The 20,638-nt window shown below is 41.0% G+C and overlaps 1 protein-coding gene across 5 annotated transcripts in view; it reads left to right on the plus strand.

The window, feature by feature from the left end:
* The first annotated feature begins 1,099 nt into the window (after positions 1-1,099).
* The window catches only part of RAPGEF6 (Rap guanine nucleotide exchange factor 6), a 266,914-nt gene continuing 247,375 nt past the window's right edge, over positions 1,100-20,638 (plus strand). For 2 of the 5 annotated variants that reach the window (XM_023739011.1, XM_023739015.1), the window contains exon 1: positions 19,677-19,763. In XM_023739011.1, coding sequence (XP_023594779.1) covers positions 19,692-19,763 — 72 coding nt within the window. In that variant the 5' untranslated portion in view covers positions 19,677-19,691. Of the gene's footprint in view, positions 1,333-10,182; positions 11,183-19,676; positions 19,764-20,638 lie in introns of those variants that run through there. The other 3 variants (XM_004384759.2, XM_023739016.1, XM_023739009.1) reach the window with 3 other exon arrangements.

The raw sequence follows: 20,638 nt of genomic DNA on the forward strand, positions 1-20,638 counted from the left end.
CTTCTTGTCATTAAATTACTATGAATCAGTCTTTATTTGAAAAGCATGTCATAATTATAAATCATTTTGAGTTAGTGAACTATGCTAATTGCTGTGAGAAATACTAAGACTTCTAGATGTAGTCACAGCCCTAAAGGAGCTTAAAATTAAGTGAAAAGGACGTGTCCATGGTAGCTTCAAAGTGAGGTTTGTCACTCCTGCAACGATGGATGCCGGAATTCCGTCAGTGATCTTACTGGTGAGCTGTGAGGCTGCCCCTAAGAGTGGCCTGTTTTTCTTACCAATTGATCACTAAGTATGTCGAATTAGAATTAGCTTTGTCCATTCTGTGGGGAAACCGACTAGAATGTAAAACGTAATGCGAAAGTTACCACTCGAGTCCAGGCAAACCTAGGCCCAACTGTCGGCGGTGGATGGGAGGCGGTCCCTGCACGTTGCTTATCAACTTGACGCAGCTCTGTGAACACAGTCCGGACCTTGTTTTGCGAACCAGCAGGTACCGCGGCCGCCCACCCCTGCCCAACGCCGCGAAGGTTTGCCTTCTCTGATCCCCCGACGTCCGTTTTGGACAGAAAGAGCACTTTTCGGGGGGCCACTTTCACAAATTTTTTTTATTAGAAAAAATCAGGGAAGAGTGCGTGGACTGCCTTGACGGATGGTGGTTTCGACTTCCGCACGTCCTCCAAGTTGGGTGTATGAGCCGCAAAACGGGGGCTCGGCCCCAGGTCTTGATCACACCCTGGGCTTCCGGGTTTCAGCACAGTTTTCTCCACCCAAAACGTCTTCCCCAAATATCTGCCCCAACACGTTATTTCTACTCTAGCCATCAGCGCGTTTCCGCCCCCCCGCCCGCCGGAAGCTGGAGCGGCGGAAGACACAACTTTGCGTCAGATCCCGTGATGGGTAGATGAAGTCTCGCGACATGTTATAAAATCTCACACAGAAGAGTTGGAAAAGGCCTTACCCTGCACCGCCCAGTTTTCCGTCACCGTAGAGTGACTTTCTCGGGTGCTCGTTTGCGTGCGCGCGCGTGTTGCCCATGCGCACTCGCCGCTCCCCCCCCCCGCGCGGGCTTCTCTCCGGCCAGTCGCGCGGGGGCTGGAGCTTGGGGCGGGCGTTGTGAAGGGGTGTTTGCTTAAACACCGACTCCAGGGCTGTCGGGTGTCGCTTCCTCAAAGGCAGACCTCCTACCTAGCTGGACTGAATGGGCCATTGGGTGGGCTGAAGGCTAGGCTGGGAAGCACGGGAGCCGGGTCCGCGGCCATGAACTCACCCGTGGACCCCGGCGCTAGGCAGGCGCTGAAGAAGAAGCCGCCCGAGCGTACCCCCGAGGTAAGGTCGGTCGACCCCGGCGCGCGTCCTGCAGTCCAACAGATAGTATCCTTTTGTCGGTCCGAAGCCCTCGGTGACTGTCCTGGTGTCAGAACGTCGCACCTGCTGCTAGGTTATCTGTTCTTCAAGTCCCGCAGCTCTGTCCCAGGCCGTTCTGGCGTGTAGGGTGACGAAGTTCACCGCTTTTCCTGCCCGCGATATAGCTTAACCCGCGCACCCGTCCTTAGCCGTGACTTCCTAGTGTCTTCGATAAGAAAGCACCGTTAGGGATTCTTATTTTCTGCAGATAAAATATGGATCTACCTGTAGATTCAGGGAGTTCACGAAAAACGAGGTAGAAATTGTAAGTTTATGAGCACCTAAAATAAGGAACCTTGGTGGTGCAGTGATTAAAGCACTCGGCTGCTAACTGAAAGGTCCAGCCGCTCCGCGAGGGAAAGATGTGGCAGCCTGCTTCCATAAAGATTACAGCCTTGGAAACCCTATGGGACAATTCTACCCTGACCAATCGGGTCTCTATGAGTCGGGATTGACTCCACGGCCGTGGGTTTTGTTTTGGTTGGTGGGTGGTGCAGTGGTTAAAGCGCTAAAGCTTGGCGGTTCGCTCTGCGGGAGAAAGGTTTATTTACAGCCTTGGAAACCCCATAGGGCAGTTCTGCTTTGTCCTGTAGTATCGTTGTGAGTTGGAATCCACTCGGGTTTGGTTTTTGGATAAGTACTTGAAATATTGTGCAATTGACTAAAAGGTAAAGTTTTCAAAATTAGTTTAAAACTTTGCAGCCAGTCAGAGGATGAATTCTGTGGTGGATCATGCATATTTAAAGAAGAGTCTAAAAGTACCTTTTCAGACTGCCAGTGGGAAATTTTACAGTGTTTTGTGCTTGGTTTCAAAAACTTTCTGTATTGGGTTAACAGTAATGGCATCGGCTTAAAAGATTTTCATTTGACTTGAAGGCTTGTTTCAGGCATCTAACTCAAACCTGTTAGCTTTGCAGCTCTGTATTGGAGTGTCTAGATTTTTTTGGAAAGTTTTTCTTACTTTAGAGGAGAATTTTTTGTAATAAGTGTTATGTTTTCTAAACAACAACAACAAAAAAATACAGCAATGCAAATGGGTTGTTGGATTGTCTTGTTTATAGTTGCAATAAGTGAAATTAAATGCTTTGGTTAGTTTTTCCGGAGTTACTTTTGAGTTTTTCAGGTTTATAGTGTTTTACATAATAAGTATTCAGTAGTTAGGGGCTGACCTTTTGAGATGATGAAATTATTCAAGCCATAATTGAAGCTGTGATGAGACAGACTTTTTTATTGGAGATCCTGATCTTTGGATAGAAACAAGGCATTTTCTACCAACTTCCAGAGTCCTCTTTTTGAGACCTGTTCTTATAGCTGTGTGTGTCTTAATTTCCCTGTGATGATCCTAGTGTCACTGTAGGCATTCGTTTTGAATAAATGAATTCTGCCATAGTTTTTATATTTATTAGAAAGTACCGTGCAAGACTTAGATGTATAATGTAAGTTTTACTTTTAAACATTTCCTCATCTTAATGGAGAAATCTTACTTTAATAGTAGAAATGACCTAGTTTGAAGTTGCCTATTTTTGAGCCTTAGGACATTTTCTAAACTTTTCATAAGGTTACACTACCACTGTCTACTGTGTTAAGTACTTTATCTTGTTTTACTGGAACAGCAGCATTGTTCAAGAGAATACTAAATGACTTCCCACAGTACATAGACTAGAGCCCTGACATGTAGCAGCATAGTGGATTAACTGCTTGATTCATTGGCAGTGCTTTTGAATTAGTGTAGAATTTATTTTAGTTTCAAAAGTATGAATAAAGAAATATGAACCTGAATCCTAGTGATGATTTATTTGTGATGGATAATTTGATGAAATCCTTCCACATTCATTTCTGTTTTCAGAAGATTTGTATTCTTTTAGTATACTCTTAAAGGTCTTTTATAAGTATAGCTATCCAACCAATATTTACTGAGAGCCTACCAGTGCAAGACACTATTCTGTGTCCTAGGAAGTATCCATGAATAAAAGAGGCTTGCCTTAGCGGTACTTACATTTTAATGGACGGGAGAAACCAAATAATAATATAAGAAACAAGTAAGTTACATAATAGATTCCAACCAGAAAACCAAACCCATTGCCATGGAGTTGATTCCGACTCATAGCAACCCTATAGCACAGAGTAGAACTGCCCCATAGAGTTTCCAAGGAGCGCCTGGTAGATTCGAACATGCCAACCTTTTGGTTAGCAGCTGTAGCACTTAACCACTAAGCTGCCAGGGTTTCCATATAATAGGTTAGAAGCTGATAATTACTATGAAAGAAAGAAAAAAAAGGTGGGGTGGGGGATCAGGGGGATTGGAAGCAAGAGGCAGGGCTGGGTTGCAGTTTAAATAGGGTGGTTGATGTCCTGGTTGAGAAGGTGAGTTTTGAGCATAGACTTGAAGCACATGGTGGAGTTAGCTGTAGAAATATATAGGTAAAGAGCTTTCCAAGCAGAGAGAACAGTCGTTGCGAAGGCCACAAGATGAGAGCATGTCTGGTGCATTCAAGGAATAATAAGGAGCTCTGAATGGAGGTGAGTGAACAAGGGCAAGAAGTGTAATAGATGAAGCCAGAGAGATAATACTATACTGGTGGAGTAGGGTGGGGACATACATCATTGTATATGTTTTGGCTTTTATTTTGAGTGAATTGGCCCGGGGGAAGCATTGAAGGGCTTTGAAGCAGAGCAGTGACATTATCTGGCTTACCATTTTTGGCAGAGTCCCCTGGCTGCTGTGTTGAGAATAGTTTGTACCAGAGCAAGGATAGAAGCAGGAAGATCAGTTAGGAGGCCATTTCCTTAAATTAGGTAAGAGATGATGTAACTCATACTAGAGTGATAATAAAAGAGGTGGTGAAGTGGGCAGACAGACCCCAAAACCCCCATCTATCCTGTGAGCAGTGAGAGTAGCCACTCCAGATTCATCTTCTGCATAAAGTTGAACGGAAGGGGCCGGTGGTTCTCATGAGCCTGGGGCACAGTATCAAACGTGCTTACTCTTTTGCAAGGTCACTGTCATGGATTGAATTGTGTCCCCCAAAAATATCTGTCAACCTGGCTAGGCCAGGATTCCCAGTATTGTGTGATTATCCACCATTTTGTCATATGATACGATTTTCCTATGTGTTGTAAATCCTACCTCTATGATGTTAATGAGGTAGGAGCAGGACTCAATCTACAAGATTAGTTTGCGTCTTAAATCAATTTCTTTTGAGATATAAAAGAGAGAAGTGAGCAGAGAGACAGGGCACCTCATACCACCAAGAAAGCAGTGCCACAGGGAGCAGAGTGCATCCTTTGGACCTGGAGTTCCTGTGCTGAAAAGCTCCTTGACCAAGGGAAGATTGATGTCAAGGACTTTCCCCCAGAGCCAACAGAGAGAGAAAGGCTTCCCCTGGAGCTGGTACCCTGAATTCAGACTTCTAGCCTCCCAGACTGTGAGAGAATAAACTTGTTTGTTAAAGCCAAAAAAAAAAAAAAAAGGAGGTGGTGAGTAGTTGTCAAATTATGGAAATATTTTGAAGGTTTAGCAGACAGGATTTGCTAATGGATTGCATTTGGGCTTTGAGGGAAATAGAAGAGTAAAGCATGATTTCAAGGTTTTTGGCCTGAATAACTGGAGTGAAGTTAACTATCAAAGACTGAGCTGCAGAAGGAGTAGGGTTGCGGGGGGAAGATTAGAAGTTCAAACTTTGAACATGTCAGATTTGAGATGCTTATTAGAAATGTTGAGTAGGCAGTTGGATATACAAATTCGTATTTCTGAAGAGGGAGCTGGGCTGGAGATAAAAATTTTTACAGTCATCAGCTTACAGATATTATTTAAAGTTATGACACTGGATGAAATTGCCAAGGTGGTGAGTGTAGCTAGACAATAGAGAGGACCCAAGATAGTGGCTGGGGCACTAGATAACTACAGGGTCAGGGGAGAAGAACAGAAACCAGTAGAGGAGAATGAGAGGGAGCCAACAGTGAGGTAGAAGGAAAACCAAGAAAGAGTGGTGGTGTCCTGGAAGCCAAGCAAATAAAGTGTATGATAGAAGAGGATAAAGTTCATTCACTCAGCTTATTTTTCCTTGAATACCTACTAGGTGCAAAACGTGATGAAAAATATACACATATAGAAGAAGTGGCATCTTGTAGTCAGGTGTTTGCATCATATAATTAATGAGTAAAGAACTCTCCTGTGTGTTTCTGGGACAAAATTAATGGTTTCTTTATTTTGAACTATCTGTTGTCTTTAGGTAAAACTGTCAACTCAAAACAAAATCTTAGTGAGTCAGACACTAGTATGGAAACATATTCTAAAGTGTGCCATTTAGATATAATCTTTCACACACAGTTTTTTACTTTTCTGGCCATTTCTCCTACTTTCAGATCCAGCTTCCACAGCACGTTGTCTTTCTTGAACTAGTTCTCTTACTCCCTTTTCCACTTTACAAAGGTTTTCTTATGGAAGATTTTAGACTTGAATACTCTGTGGGAAGCTAAGTGCCCAAAAACAGCTAAAGCTGTTAAATGCACTCACTTTGAGTCTTTATTCCAAAATCACTTTAAAGAAGCCTATCAAAATTGAAACTTTGAACTTGGCTGCTTTTCAAGTCAGTCCATATTCAGCATCATTCTTTCTCCAACCCTTCTTTACCTTATAGTGAGCTCCTTATAATGCTCATTTAAGGTTTATTCCCCTCTCCCTACCTCCAAGTGCTTAGCACTATGCTTTGCACATATTAAATGATCGATAAATATGTTTAAAAAAAACAAAATTTAGAAATACATAAAGTCCTCATGTATTAAAAAGAATATTTTCTCTTCATTACAACTGCTGACTTTGTACACCCTGGGCAGTCTCATTCAGCAACTTGCCTTAATTCTTGTAGGCTGACATCTTTTAAGACTACATATTCCAACTTACCCTCTTTCAAGTGCTTCAGACCCATATATATCATAAACTAGACATGACTTCCTGGTGTTCTTCAGATCCTTCAACCACTTGTTCTAAATTGAAACCATTGTCATTCTCCCTCCTTAATGTTCTGTTGGTGACTGGTGCAGTTGCTCAGTCTTGATTCCTCTGGCTGTCTTCCTCCTTATAGCCAACTGGCCACTGAACCTTGTTGATTTTGCTCCTGAATCTCTCTAGCCTCTTCGTCACCAGTTGTACTACCCTAGTTCAGGTTCTTTTATTGTTTTCTACCTCTGAATTTTTGCTTGAGTCACTTTATTGTCTTTCTTCCATATTGCTGCCAAGAGTGATCTTTCTGACACACTTGGATCTGATCATGTTGTACTCTTGCTCTGAATTTGTTAATTATTTCCCACTGTCTGGATATAGGTTAACAATGTAAGCTGGCATCCAAATCAGGACACTTTTGAGAATGAAAACAACAAAAACACACAGTTACTGTCCAGTTGATTCCGACTCCTGGGGACTCTGTGTTTCAGAGTAGAACTGAGCTTCATAGAGTTTTCAATGTCTAATTTTTTTCAGAAGTAGATCACCAGGCTTTCTTCTGACACACCTCTGGATGGATTCAAACCTCCAACCTTTCAGTTAGTAGCTGAGCTCTTGACCATTTGTGCCACCCAAGGACTCTGAGAATGAAAGGAGGTGCTCTTAATATTTATGCCAGAAGAACAGGTATAAACAGAGACTGTCTCAGGTAAACTGAGATGTATCATTACCTCACATAGATGATAAAATTAATTTATTCATTCATTTTAACAAATGATGTGTCAGACATGATAGAGCCAAGGTTGTAGAGAAAATAGACATAGCCCTTGTTCTTCAGTGACTAGGAGACAGACATGAAAATATAAATGTAGTAAGCTGTTAAGGTTATTAATGGTAAAGATCTAAACAGGGTACTTTGGAACTGGGAAATGGGGAAAGGAAAGGCTTCTTGGAGGAACAATGAGCTGAATCTTAAATGTGATGAATAGATGTCTGGATGACATGAGGACAGGCAGGGAGCAGCAGGATCAAAGGTACTGATGGTAGAATAGCCAGGCACATTTGTAGAACAAGAAGTAAATTTATAAATCTAAAGCATACATTCCTAGTAGGTGTGATATCACCCCCAAAGGGGCAAAAAATAGTTTTTAGGGGAGCAATAAAGCTTAGATATTACAATGGTTTTTGGCCCTCCAAAACTCAGTGCTACTTGACAAAATCTTATTCCTTAGTATTTAATTGGTGTGGGGTGGGAATTAGGAAAAAATGTCTAAAAGGGCTCTTTGTGGGAGGGGGACAATAATGAAAAAAAGGTTGCAAAATACTGGACTAGAGTATAGAGTGTTTTGGGGTGGTGGTACATGTTGTTGGACGATAGATGATAAAGCTGTATATACTAGCAGGATTGAATCATTTCAAAGATTTGGACTCCATCTTATAAGTAAAGGAGCACCACTGGAGGGTTGAAAGCCTGGAATTAAGGTCTATTTTATAAAGATTACTCTGTGGACATGGCTGAAGATGCATTGGAAGGGAGCTAGACCAGAGACAGGGAGCTTTATAGGTAGGGTGAACATACAGCATTGTGTCCAAACTGGCATACTTTTGTGAGTGAAAGGTAAGACTTAATAATTACACCAAGACAGCCAGAAAACCAGGAGGTATGGTCCTCCTACTTACAGGAAACAAATACACCTGGTGGTGGCAGCAGCAGATGGGATATCGAGGTTTTGAGGAAGTAGAATTGGTCCAACATGGTCATTGGACTGAGTGTAAGAGCAAAGCAGAAATTTAGATGATTTTTGAGCTTTCTGATTTTCGTAACTGGATGCGTAATAGTGCATTATTTGAGGTGAGAAGAGAATGAATTCAGTTTTGGAAAGGGTTTGAGACCCCCTAGAGGGGATGCAAGAAACTCTGGTGCTGCAGTAGTTAAGCACCCAGCTGCTAACCAGAAGGTCTGCAGTTCGAACTCACTAACCACTCCGTGGGAGAAAAGAGCTAGAGGTGTGCTCTCGCACAGATTATAGTCTAGGAAACCGTATGGGTCATTTCTGCTATAGGGTAGCTATGAGTTGGAATCAACTCAGTGGCACATAACAACAACTACAGAGGGGTACAGGAGTCCCTGCATGGTGCAGGTGGTTAAGTGCTGGACTACTAAGCCAAAGGTTGGCGGTTCAAACCCACCGAGAGGCACCTAGGAAGTAAGGCCTAGTGATTTGCTTCTAAAAGGTCACAGCCTTGAAAACCCTATGAAGCAGTTCTGCGGTGCATACATGGGGTAACCATGAGTCTGAATTGACTCGATGACAGCTAACAACAACAACAGCAAAGAGGGATTACAGATAGTGATGTGCAGTAAGATGTTCAACTGGAGCTTTGCATCAAAACAAGCTAGGCGTCTGAGCTGGTTTGGGAGTCCACAGCATATGAATCACAGATGAAGTCATAGGATTGGTGGGAATGACCAGGATGAAAATGTGGAGTAATGATAGAAGGGGCTAAGTACAGACCCTTTGGGTGCCCTAATATCAAAGGAATGGAGGATTAAAATATACAGTGCAGTGAATTACTTAATATGGCCCTTCTAGGCATAGTCTTTATAACTTCCACCAAATGACTGAGTGAGACTATGCAGATGAGCTGCTTGTGGCCCACCAAGGGGATTGTATAGCTTGCTGATAATGTAAATAAGGTGCATGATACTCTTGTGAGGGGTGGGACCATGCAAATAAGGTGTATGGAACTCTAACGAGAGGATTGGTCAGTTTTGCCATTCTGCTAGGCTTAAAATGAGCCATCCTAGAGGCTGACAGGAGGGACCTGACTACCACCAAGAAGAAGAGACGAGACCGGAACATGTCCTTTGGACTTGGGGTTCCTGCTCTGAGATCCTCCTAGACCCAGGAGATGGGGAGAGAGAGAGTTGTAACACGGGATACAGTGCAAGACAGCGATTAGCAGTGGTAGAGAAGTGGCAGCAGCAGAACTAGTAGACTGGCAGGAGATGGCATGGTGAGCTTTCTGGCCCACCGAGCGAGAGAGCTGAGCACCTTCAGGCTGAGACTTACTGGTGGGGTAGGATGCCCCCGGGCACTTACTGGCAGAGCTGAAGAGATTTATAACACTTCCCTGTGCAGGGCAGAGGCCAGGGTGAGGGCTGGAGAGAGAGGCCCGCCTGCGGGCTGAGAAGAGGCTGTCCTGATTGAAGAACTATATCCTGCGTCCTTCCTCTTGAATTGTAATCTGTTACTTCCCTAATAAACCCCTTAACTGTGAGTATGGTCTGTGAGTTCTTTGTGCCCATTGCATTATCAAACCCAGCAGAGACGTAGAGAGTGCCATGGGAGAGACAGCTGGTGTCAGAATTGGTGAAAAGGTTGGAGAGGGGAGGTATGTCTGGCTGCCGCCTCATAGGAATCATTCTTAGGCTGTTGATCTTGATTCTCCTTCCCACTTATGAAGTTAGAGGAGTTCATACGCCTCTGCCACGCCATGTTTTTTACAGAAGAAAACAAAACTACAAAGAGAATAAAAAGCAATTGTTATAGAGGTAGGGGGAGAACAGAAGAGTGCTATTATAGGAGGGCATTTCAGAAAGATATCACAAATCAATAATGTCAGATACTGTAGAGCGTTCAAGAAAAGTGAGGACTGACCTAAAAGCGAAGGCAAGAAAGGACAGGAAAGCTGGACAAATGGACACAGAGGACCCAGGGTGGAAAGGGAAAGTGGGAGAATACTGACACATTGTGGGGATTGCAACCAATGTCACAAAACAATTTGTGTATACATTAATTTTTGAATGAGAAACTAATTTGCACTGTAAACTTGCACCTAAATAAAATCCAAAAAAATCTGTGGGGAGACTGATAAATCATTTAGATTGCTTCTGTCAGAATGATTTCTGTGGGCTGATTAAGAAAGTGCCTGATTGCAGTGGATTGCAGAGAGCCTAAGACCAAAGAAAATTAAGGCAGCAAGTGTACTATATTTGTGATTTTGGCTCTCATGGCAAGGGGAAAGCTGTAAGGTCCTCCGTGATCCTCTGCCTCACCCCAAATACACACATTTTTAACTACTTGTAAATATCCTAACATAGTACTTCTCAACCTAGGCTATGTATATTCCTCAGCCTGAGAAGCTTTTTATTTTAGTTTTTTCTTTAATGCCTGACCCACCCTTTACTTCATGAATTAGATCTTTTTACTGTAGGTATTGGTGTTAATAGAAAGTGCCTCAAGCAATTCTGATACAGGTATCCCCCACTTTTCGAAACTTCGTTTTCTGCCACTTTTGCTTCTAACTGAAAGAAATCTGAAGAGGATTTTCCCTTTTATGAAAAAAGCGGAAATAGTGTTCAACGTTTGTTTTGCAGCAAGTTGTTAAAGAGGCAGCCTGCACCCCAAGCTACGAGAGTGGTATCGCCAAGCTCCTTCCCCAGGAACTACACTCAGCAGTCCAGCTTTTACTATATGTTAGTGCTGTTTTAGATTTCATGTGTTATTTAGTATGATTTGGTAGGTTATTTTTGAGTCTGGGAACGCTCAAAGATTTTTCCCGTATAAATTAATGGAAATTGCTTCTTCGCTTTATGCCATTTTGGCTTATGAAAGGTTTCAAAGGAATGCCTACTTTTGGATAGCGGGAGAAACCTGTACATATAGAGAGGTAAGAACCGTTGTCTGTTGTGCCACATTCTTTCCTATTTCTGTGCTCTGTGTAGGTCAGAAGAGTGTGGTGCCGGATTTATTGCCCTGGAATTTTGCATTTGAATAAGCCTTCTTCAAATCTGGGCTCCAACACTGAGAATATGAGTGACCATAGGCAAGTTATCTAACTTCTGTAAGACAGAGTATCTTTTTGTGATTGTTGTGAAGATTAGTAAGATAATGTATGTATTTAGTAAAATACCTGTCATAGTGAGCATTAATAAATCGTAGCCCTACATACTAGCTTGTCATTTCTTCTGTCTGGAAAGCTAACCATTGGCTTGGCAAATTCAGACTCCTCACTAAAATCTTACTTCCAGTGCTCTTTCTGCAGAGCTGTGCCTCCTTCCTCACTTTTCCACTCCTTCTGTCTGTTCTGAGGATACTTTGCACCTTCCTCTGTCATGGTAATTACTGCATTGTGTTATCATTGTTTGCATGTTTGTCTCCCTGGCTGGACTGTGAGCTCCTTGAGGACAGTTGACTGAACCCTTCATGCCTATTGTGCAGTCCTTGGTGGTGCATAGTAGGTATCCAAATATTTGTAGAGTAAATGACCTTAGAAAAGAAAAGAAATGTGGAAAATGCAGTTCCCCTAAAATTCTAGTTGTGATTTCTATTGCTGGGATAAAAAGACCGATGAAATTTCACAATAGGGCAAAGTTTGCTATTAATATTCTCATTAAAATATAAATAATGTACAGTTACCATAAATCATGTGTTTTACCTGGCAGTTCTTCAAAGATAATTCAGATGGAGGAAACTTGGTCATATTTTGGAACAGGAGCTCCTTTTTTGTATGACTTCAAACACATTTGCAGGAAACCTCACAAAGAAATATAGATAAACACCAGTTTTAATTTTTCTTACTTTTTCGCCAGATGATCTAAAACTTTTGGGGGGCAAAAATTTCATACTCAGATATGTGCTAATTGCCTGCTTACAATCAGAAGAGGATTTTTTTAAAATAGCTTTTTTTTTTTTTTTTTTTGGGGGATAATTTAAAAAAATTTTTTTTTTTTTTTTTTTTTTTTACTAAAAGTTGGATCTAGATAGTCCTGAAAAAATGTAAACTTTAGTATTCTTGTAATCATTTATTAATCTGTTTCAGAATTTAGAATAATCTTTAAATGTACACTTGAAGAGGTTATTTTTTTCTGAGTTGGTGGAAGAACACCCCTGTACTTGAGTCATTTTTGAGTGAGTCACTGTAGACATCCCTGAGGATGGCAGGACAAAAGAGTCTATTGTGCATTTCTACAGCAGATGCACATTCAGAGAGTTCCCTGGAAAGTAAAAGAACTTATTTATGCTTCTGGCCTTTATTTGTAAACGCAGTTGGTTAGAAAGGAACTGTTAGATCCGGATAGGGCCTTTATTATAGGACATCTTTTCTCGGCACCTCATTTTATATTGATTGGAGATTCCCAGTTTGAGAGAAAACTGCGACCATCCTGGAGTTTAGACACTGTCCAAGATTTTGTTTCTGAGACTAAGGGGCTCCCCTGGGAGAGACTTCTTCTCCAAAGGGGAAGAGCATCCAGGCATAATGAGCTTGATTGTGTGACAAAGTCCTGGTCTTTGGAAGAATACAGTGATTGTGAGCCCTGTAACGTTTGTGTTTATTTTTGCCTTGGACCATAGGGTTTTCTGAGCCCCTGTAAATAAAAACTGAATGATCCACTTTATTAAGAACTCAAGGTTATAGAGGCATAAGCAACACCTGTTTGATGTCCTTTTTGAGTGTAACTTTAAAGAGGGATAGAAACATTCTCCACCATTTTGCCAAAAACTGAAACTTTGGCTTCTGGAGGGCTGCAGAGATACGTAGCTCATTGCACAGGACATTTAGTACATAGTGAAAGTAGTAGCACTACCTAGCGCTTGTGAACATATACAACACTTCTAGAAATACTTTAGCTAGTGGGGTCAAAAGCTACTGAAATATGAGTTACATATTAAAGGAACTGGACTCCACAGAGGTAAAATAGCCTGTTCAAGGTCACATTACTCATCAGTGACTTCCTCAATACAGTAGTTGTTGTTGGATGCCACTGAGTCGATTCCAAGTCATAGTGAGCCTGTCTGACAGAGTAGAATTAGCCCCATAGGGTTTTCATGGCTGTAATCTTTACAGAAGCAGACCGCCAGGTCTTTCTCCTGTGGAGTTGCTTGGGGGGTTCTAACCGCCAACCTTTCGGTTAACAGCCAAGTGTCTAACTGTTGCACCGCCAGAGCTCCTCAGTCCAGCAGTAACCGTTGCTTTCTATTAATAAGAACATTGAATTTCAGGCTACATTTTAAACTTTGAACTTTTGTTTATATACTGACATATAAACAGATGCTTAATATTTTCCTAAATACCCTTTGTTCATTCTAGTCTTGACTGCCATATGAAGTACAGTACCTGTTGTCAATTTAATGGGAATTAATAATTGTCAAGTTTTATGTAAAATGAAAATGGATGTGCTTGATATGGGATCTGTACCATTCTGTTTTATAACTCGTACTTTTGTCTTCAGAGGATGCTAGTCTATTCTAGTTTGGCTTTTTAAAAGCATTCAATTAATATAAGAAGGCTTCACTGCAGTAAATTTTTTTTAAAAAGTTTGTAAGTGTCGCAAGTGCCTGGATTGGGGTTCGGATTACTTATGAGCTTGTTAAATGACTCTCAGGCAGAATAGAATACATGCTTGTTTTGAGGAACACTGCTTAATAAACGTTTGTGTGGTAAGTATTTTTAAAGCAGTGTTTTAAGTGCCAGGGACAAGAGATTAAAAAAGATAGTTCTGTCATCAGAGAAGAAAATATGTATGGCAAGTACACAGGCAATAAAAAATACAGCCTGATTAAGTACTGTGATAGTTGTAAATATCTGGTGTTCAGGAGTTTATAGGAACGTTGTTCTGAGGGGATTACAAGGTGTCAGACACATTATTTTGGAAAAAGGAACCCCAAGTTGAGTTTTACATTAGATTATGTAAACATTAGGTAAAGAAGGGGTAGTATGTGTTTCCTGTAGAGGGAACAGCATGTGCCAAGGCCATAAGATGAGAGAGGTTGGCACGTACATGTTGCCTGGGCAGTTATGATATTGGGACAAGGGTTAGTAGTAAAATAGATGAGACTGGAGGCCTGGTCAGAATCCACTCTGGGGGCAGTGTGAAGAATGGGTTACAAGGGTCAGTCTAGAGGCAAGAATGCTGTTTTCAGTTATCCAGTGAGAAATCACGAATTCCTAAATTGCTCCAGTTGGAGTGGTGAATAGAGATATTTAGAATTGACAGGTTCTGGTCATATCCATTAAAGGTGTGTGGTGGTGGTGGTTAGTTGCTGTTGAGTCCGTTCTGACTCATGGTGACCCTGTGTGTGCAGAGTAGAACTGCTCCATAGGGTTTTCAAGACTGAGACCTTTCAGAAGCAGATCACCAGGCCTGTCTTCTGGGTCATTTCTGGGTGGATCCGAACCGCCAGCCTTTCAGTTAGTAGTTGAGTACTTCACCATTGCACCACCCAGGAATTTCTTGAAGGCAGGCACTGCCACTTACATCAGGGAACCCATGATCAAGGTGCATGCTGGGGTGTAGTTAATGAATTTAATTTTGGACATATTATACTTGAGATACTGATGTGGGTCACCCAGGTGAAAACGTTGAAAAAACATTTAAGGAAGAAAGAAAAGAAAGGAAAGCCTCTGAAGGAGACTTTAGAAGGAGCAGTTGGAGCAGGAAGGTTAAAAGGAAAAAAAACAAACAATCCAGTGGCCGTCAGGTCGATTCTGCCTCTTGGTGATCCCGTGTGTGTGAGAGTAGAACTTTTCTCCATAGGGTTTTCACTGGCAGTTTTTTCGGTGAAATGGCTTGGCACAATAGTCACAGTGATGGACTTGAGCCTGCCAATGATCATGAGGATGAGGCAGGACTGGGCAGCGTTTTGTTCTGTTGTACATGGCGTTGCCATGAGTTGGGGTCAGCTCAACGGCAACTGTATCTAAAGTTAAAGTATATCATTTGGAACTTTTATTTCTAAAACTTAAAATTTCAGAGTACAATTTTTTAATGTTAGAGAGTTTTTATTAATAAACTGTAACATTCAAGTAATTTAATTAGTTAGGAAATGTATTTTAACCTACAAATAAAAATCTCTAGCTTACTATTAGAAATGTATACTTAACTCTTTAGCAAAAAAAAAAGAACTAGATCATAATATAGTGACAGAATGAGGTATCCGTTGTCAGGGAATATCCAGATTTGTCACACTTTGCCAGAGAGCATTCCTGGGAGCAGTTTGTCATAGGCAAAGGTCAGCATATGGTGATGATTGGGCATGCATGAGAAAAGATACTAAAAAAAGAATGCAGGTGAAGACTTGAAATTTAGGAAAAGCTAAAAATATCTGTCACCACATCAAGGAGAAAGCAGTAAATAATCATGCATTCATTACCCTTTTTTTATTTTGAAAAATGTAAACCTACCGAAACATTGGAAGAATATTACCCTTTATCATACGCCCTTCACTAAGAGTTTATACCTTGCCATATTTATGTTATCTCCCTCTCTCCAGTATATACTTTATTTTATCAAACCATTTGAAAGTAAGTTGCAGACCTGATGACACTTTGCCCCTCCTGGGCTATCTCCAAGATATGTCTTACAGTTTTATTTTTCAGTGTCAAATCCAATCAAGTGACATCACATTTGGTTGTCATGTCTCTTTAGTCTTTAATCTAGAACATTCCTTCTGCCTTTTTCTTTCTTTCATGACATGGATGTTTGAAGAGTCTGGCCAGTGCTTTATAGAATGTAGCATCACTTGGATTCATCTGATTTTTTCCTTGTCATTAGATTTAGGTTAAATATTTTTTGGTGAGAAATTACATAGGTGGTGCTGTGTACTTTCCATTTTGCCACATCAGGAGATACATTATCGGAGATGCTGAATTTGATCACCTGTATCTCTCCATTGTAAAAGTACCCTTTCCCTGCTGTAACTTAAAAGGGCTCCTCTGTAAGGTGATACTTGGAGAATGTGTGAATATCCTGTTCTCCAACGTTTTGCTTAGTGGTTTTAGCATTCATTGATGAACTTTGCCGAAATTGCTATTGCTTTGCTGTTGCAAAGTAGTAATTTTCTAATTCTCTAATTCCTTCTGCATTTATTAGCTGATATTCCTCTGTATAAGGAGCTCTGGTGGTACAGTGGTTAAAGTGCTCGGCTGTTAAGCAAAAGTTCAGTGGTTAGAATCCACCAGCCACTCCAACGGAGAAAGATGTGGCAGTCTGCTTCCATAAAGATTTATAGCCTTGGAAACCCTATGGGGCTACTCTGCTCTGTCCTATAGGGTCATTATGAGCCAGAATTGACTTGATGGCAGCGGGTTTTAGGTGGTTCGCTGGTAGAATTCTCACCTTCCATGTGGGAGACCTGGGTTTGATTCCCAGCCAGTGCACCTCATGTGCACCCACCACCCATTTGCCAGTGAGGTTTGCATGTTGCTGTCATGCTGATCAGGTTTAGTAGAGCTTCCAGATTGACAGACTAGAAAGAAAGGCCTGGCAATCTACTTTAGAAAATCAGCCAGTGAAAACCCTATGGATCACAACGATCCAAATCTGCAACTGATCATAGAAATGGCTCAGGACTGGGCTGCATTTGGTTCCATCGTGCATGGGGTCACCATGAGACGGGGGCTAACTCAGTGGCAGCTAACAACATTCTTCTGTATAGAAAAGCTTTCCCCACCTTTCCTCTTTCTTCCTTCCTTTTCTTTTTATCGCTATGAATTCAAGGATTATTTTTGAATTCAATATCGTCATTATTCTTTTTGATTGTTAGATTGTCCCAGCCAGATTTAGCCAGTGGGAGCCCCTTTTGACATGATCATGCTAGTCCTTTCAGTATTTCCTTACTTTCTGGCACAAAAAGATGTTCCAGACTTGTACTTTCCTTGCCCTAATCTTGAAATCAGCCATTTATCCAAGAAACCCTGGTTCCTTTTTGTTAGATGTGGTATTTAGAAACTAGGGCTTGGGCTCCAGGTATGGGCTAGAGCTGCGTTATGTTTGTGTTTTCTAGTTCTTTACTGTTGTTTTGAATATATTTACATCTCGGTAGATGAGAAAACCAATCGAGTGGGCTTCCCTATTTAAAATATGGCCTTGTCAACTCTGGGATATTGTTGAAAATCTTTAAAATAGCTTTGGTGTCTGCTGAATGTAATGTAATTCATGTTTTGTATTTTTATATTATAAATATATGATACTAACATTTGTTAACTGTTTACCATGTGATAGTCTCTGTGCTATACATTTTGTAAGCATTGTTTTATGTTTAAAGGTATTTTGTCATTCCCATTTTAGATAATAAACTTTAAGCAAATTATCCAAGGTTAAACAAGGCTATCACTAGTCCAAAAAACACAAAATAATAAATGCTGGAGAGGTTGTCAAGAGACTGGAACACTTATACACTGTTGGTGGGAATGTAAAATGGTACAGTCACTTTGGAAATTGATTTGGCACTTCCTTAAAAAGCTAGAAATAGAAGTACAATACGATCCAGCAATTCCGCTCCTTGGAATATATCCTAGAGAAATAAGAGACGTCACACAAATAAATGCAGCACACCCATGTTCATTGCAGCACTGTTCACAATAGCAAAAAGATGGAAACAACCTAGGTGCCCATCAACGGACAAATGGATAAACAAATTATGGTATATCCACCCAATGGAATACTACGCAATGATAAAGAACAACGATGAAGCCATGAAACATCTTAACAGGGAGGAAGCTGGAACTCATGCTGAGTGAATTTAGTCAGTCACAGAAGGACAACTGTTGTATAAAACCACTATTATAAGAACTGAAGAAAAGATTTAAACACAGAAGAAAACATTCTTTGATGGTTACCAGGGGGAGGAGGGAGGGTGAAGGTTATTTACTAACTAGATAGTAGATAAGAATTATCTTAGGTGAAGGGAAGGACAGCACACACTACAGGGGAAGTCAGCACAACTGGACTAAACCAAAGCTAAGAAGTTTCTTGAATACAATCAAACACTTTGAGAAATAGAGTAGCAGGGGTAGGGGTCTGGGGACCATGGTTTTCAGGGGACATCTAGGTCAATCGGCATAACAAAGCTTATTAAGAAAATGTTCTTCATCCTACTTTGGTGAGTGGCGTGTGAGGTTTTAAAAGCTTGCAGGCAGCCATCTAAGATGCATCAGTTGGTCCCAACAACCTGGAGTAAAGGAGAATGAAGAACACCAAAGACACAAGGAAAGTATTAGCCCAAGAGACAGAAAGGACCACATAAACCAGAGACTTCATCAGCCTGAGACCAGAAGAACTAGATGGTGCCCAGCTACCACCAATGACCACCCTGACAGGGAACACGGCTGAGAGTCCCTGATGGAGCAGGAGAAAGGTGGGGTGCAGAACTCAAATTCTGGTTAATGGTCTGAATGAGACTGGAGGAACTCTGGAAAGCATGGCCCCTGGATTCTCTGTCAGCCCAGAAATAAAAGTTTTCGAGACCAACTCTGCAGACAGGGATTGGACTGGACTGTGGGACATAAACTGATACTCGTAAGGAGTGTGTCTCTTAGCTCAAGTAGATACAAGAGACTAAACGGGCAGCTTCTGTCCGGAGGTGAGATGAGAAGGCAGAGGGGGTTAGGAGTTGGTTGAATGGACATGGGGAATCAGGTGGAAAGGAGGAGTGTGCTGTCACAGTATGGGGAGAGCAATTAGGGTCACATAACAGTGTCTGTGTAAATTTTTGTATGGGAGACTAACTTGAAATGTAAACTTCATTTAAACTGCAAAAATAAAAAAAAAATTATCCAAGGTTACACAGTTACTAACTGATAGAGGCAAAATTTGAACCCAGGACTGCCTCAAAGACCAAGTTTTTATTCACATAATTAAGCTATCTCCCAAATAACTGGGAGAAGATTCTTCAGCATCAGTTTTCATTATAAAATCGTAGCTACAGAATGTATTTATGATGAGATTGAATCTGTACTGCCATTAGGATCTACCCTGAGAAATTTTTCATTGTTGACATTCTTGGGATGGACTTGTTTTCCAGGTTAAAAAGATAATACACAAAAAATCTTGGTTAATGGATATTTTGGATAGTTGGTGTTTTATTGAAAATTGTATGTAATGAATTAAGTATATTATACATAAGAAATCCACTAGTTTTAGACTTTAAGAAATAGAAAAGTACGAAATTGCTGTAGGCTCCCTGTTTGAGTTGTCCAAGCTTTTGTTGATTTTCTAAGTGTCTGTGGCATAGCAACCAGCAGAGTTGGGAGATGGAGTTTCTGAGAGCAGCACTCTGCTTGGCACAACATCGTAAGCTGAGCAAGGGGGTAAAATTCTGCTTAATTAGAAAAGCATATTTAAAAGAATTCATTCCTCATATCTACAGTGCTGTGAATACTAATGTTCATTTAACAATGAAATTGAAACACCTATAGAAGGTATCTATAGTGAAAGCTATAGGTATGGATTGTTTGAAGGGTATAAAAACAGTCTCTCTGTTGTAGGATGGCCATGGCCCCACCCACCTCAGACTGCCCATCCTCACTCACATCACTGACTGGCTGAGAGGGTATGACTGATCTGTTGCAGGAAGTACTAAATCATGACCTCTTCCCTCCTCCTCTTCCTCCTTGTTTTGCCCAGGTGAAACTCATTATTTTATTCCCTAATCCTGAGCTGGTAGCGATTCTTTATTATTGTTATTATTGTGCTACAAATATATATAACAAAACATTTTCTACATGTATAGTTCAGTGACATTAACTTCATCATGCTGTGCAGCCATCACCACTGTCTGTTTCCAGATTTTTCCATTGCCCTTAACACAAGGTCATTGTCCCCTCAGTATCTTCCTTTCCCCCTCCCTCTCGCCCGCCCCTGGTAACCACTGATAAACTTTGATCTCTATACACTTGCCTAGTCTAGGTAGCTCACATTAGTGGAATCATACAATATTTGTCCTTTTGTGACTGACATTTCAGTCAGCATAATGTTTTCAAGGTTTATCCATGTTGTAGCACGCATTAGGGCTTCATTTCTCTTTATGGCTAAGTAATATTCCATTGTATGTATATGCCACATTTTGTTTATCTGTACGTGTGTTATGGATATTTAGGTTATTTCCACCTTTTGGCTATTGTGATAGTATTGTAATAAACATTGGTTTAGAAGTATTTATTTGTATTCCTGCTTTCAATTCTTTTGGGTATATACCTAGGAGTGTAATTGCTGGGTCATATGGTAATTCTAAGGAGCCCTGGTGGTGAGTGTTTGAGAACTCAGCTGGTAATCGAAAGGTTGACAGTTCAAACCCACCAGCCGCTCTGTAAGAGAAAAGACCAGGCGATCTGCTCCTGTAAAGATTACAGCCTAGGAAACCCAATGGGGCAGTTCTACTCTGTCCTATAGGGTCACCATGAGTTGGAATCAGCTCAACAGCACACAGCAACAACATGGTGATTCTAGGTGTCTGTTCTTTTATTTTTATTTTTTGTAATTTATTTATTTATTTATTTTAT

Source organism: Trichechus manatus, unplaced genomic scaffold, assembly GCF_000243295.1.
Source record: "Trichechus manatus latirostris isolate Lorelei unplaced genomic scaffold, TriManLat1.0 scaffold00127, whole genome shotgun sequence".
Classification (NCBI taxonomy): Eukaryota; Metazoa; Chordata; class Mammalia; order Sirenia; family Trichechidae; genus Trichechus; species Trichechus manatus.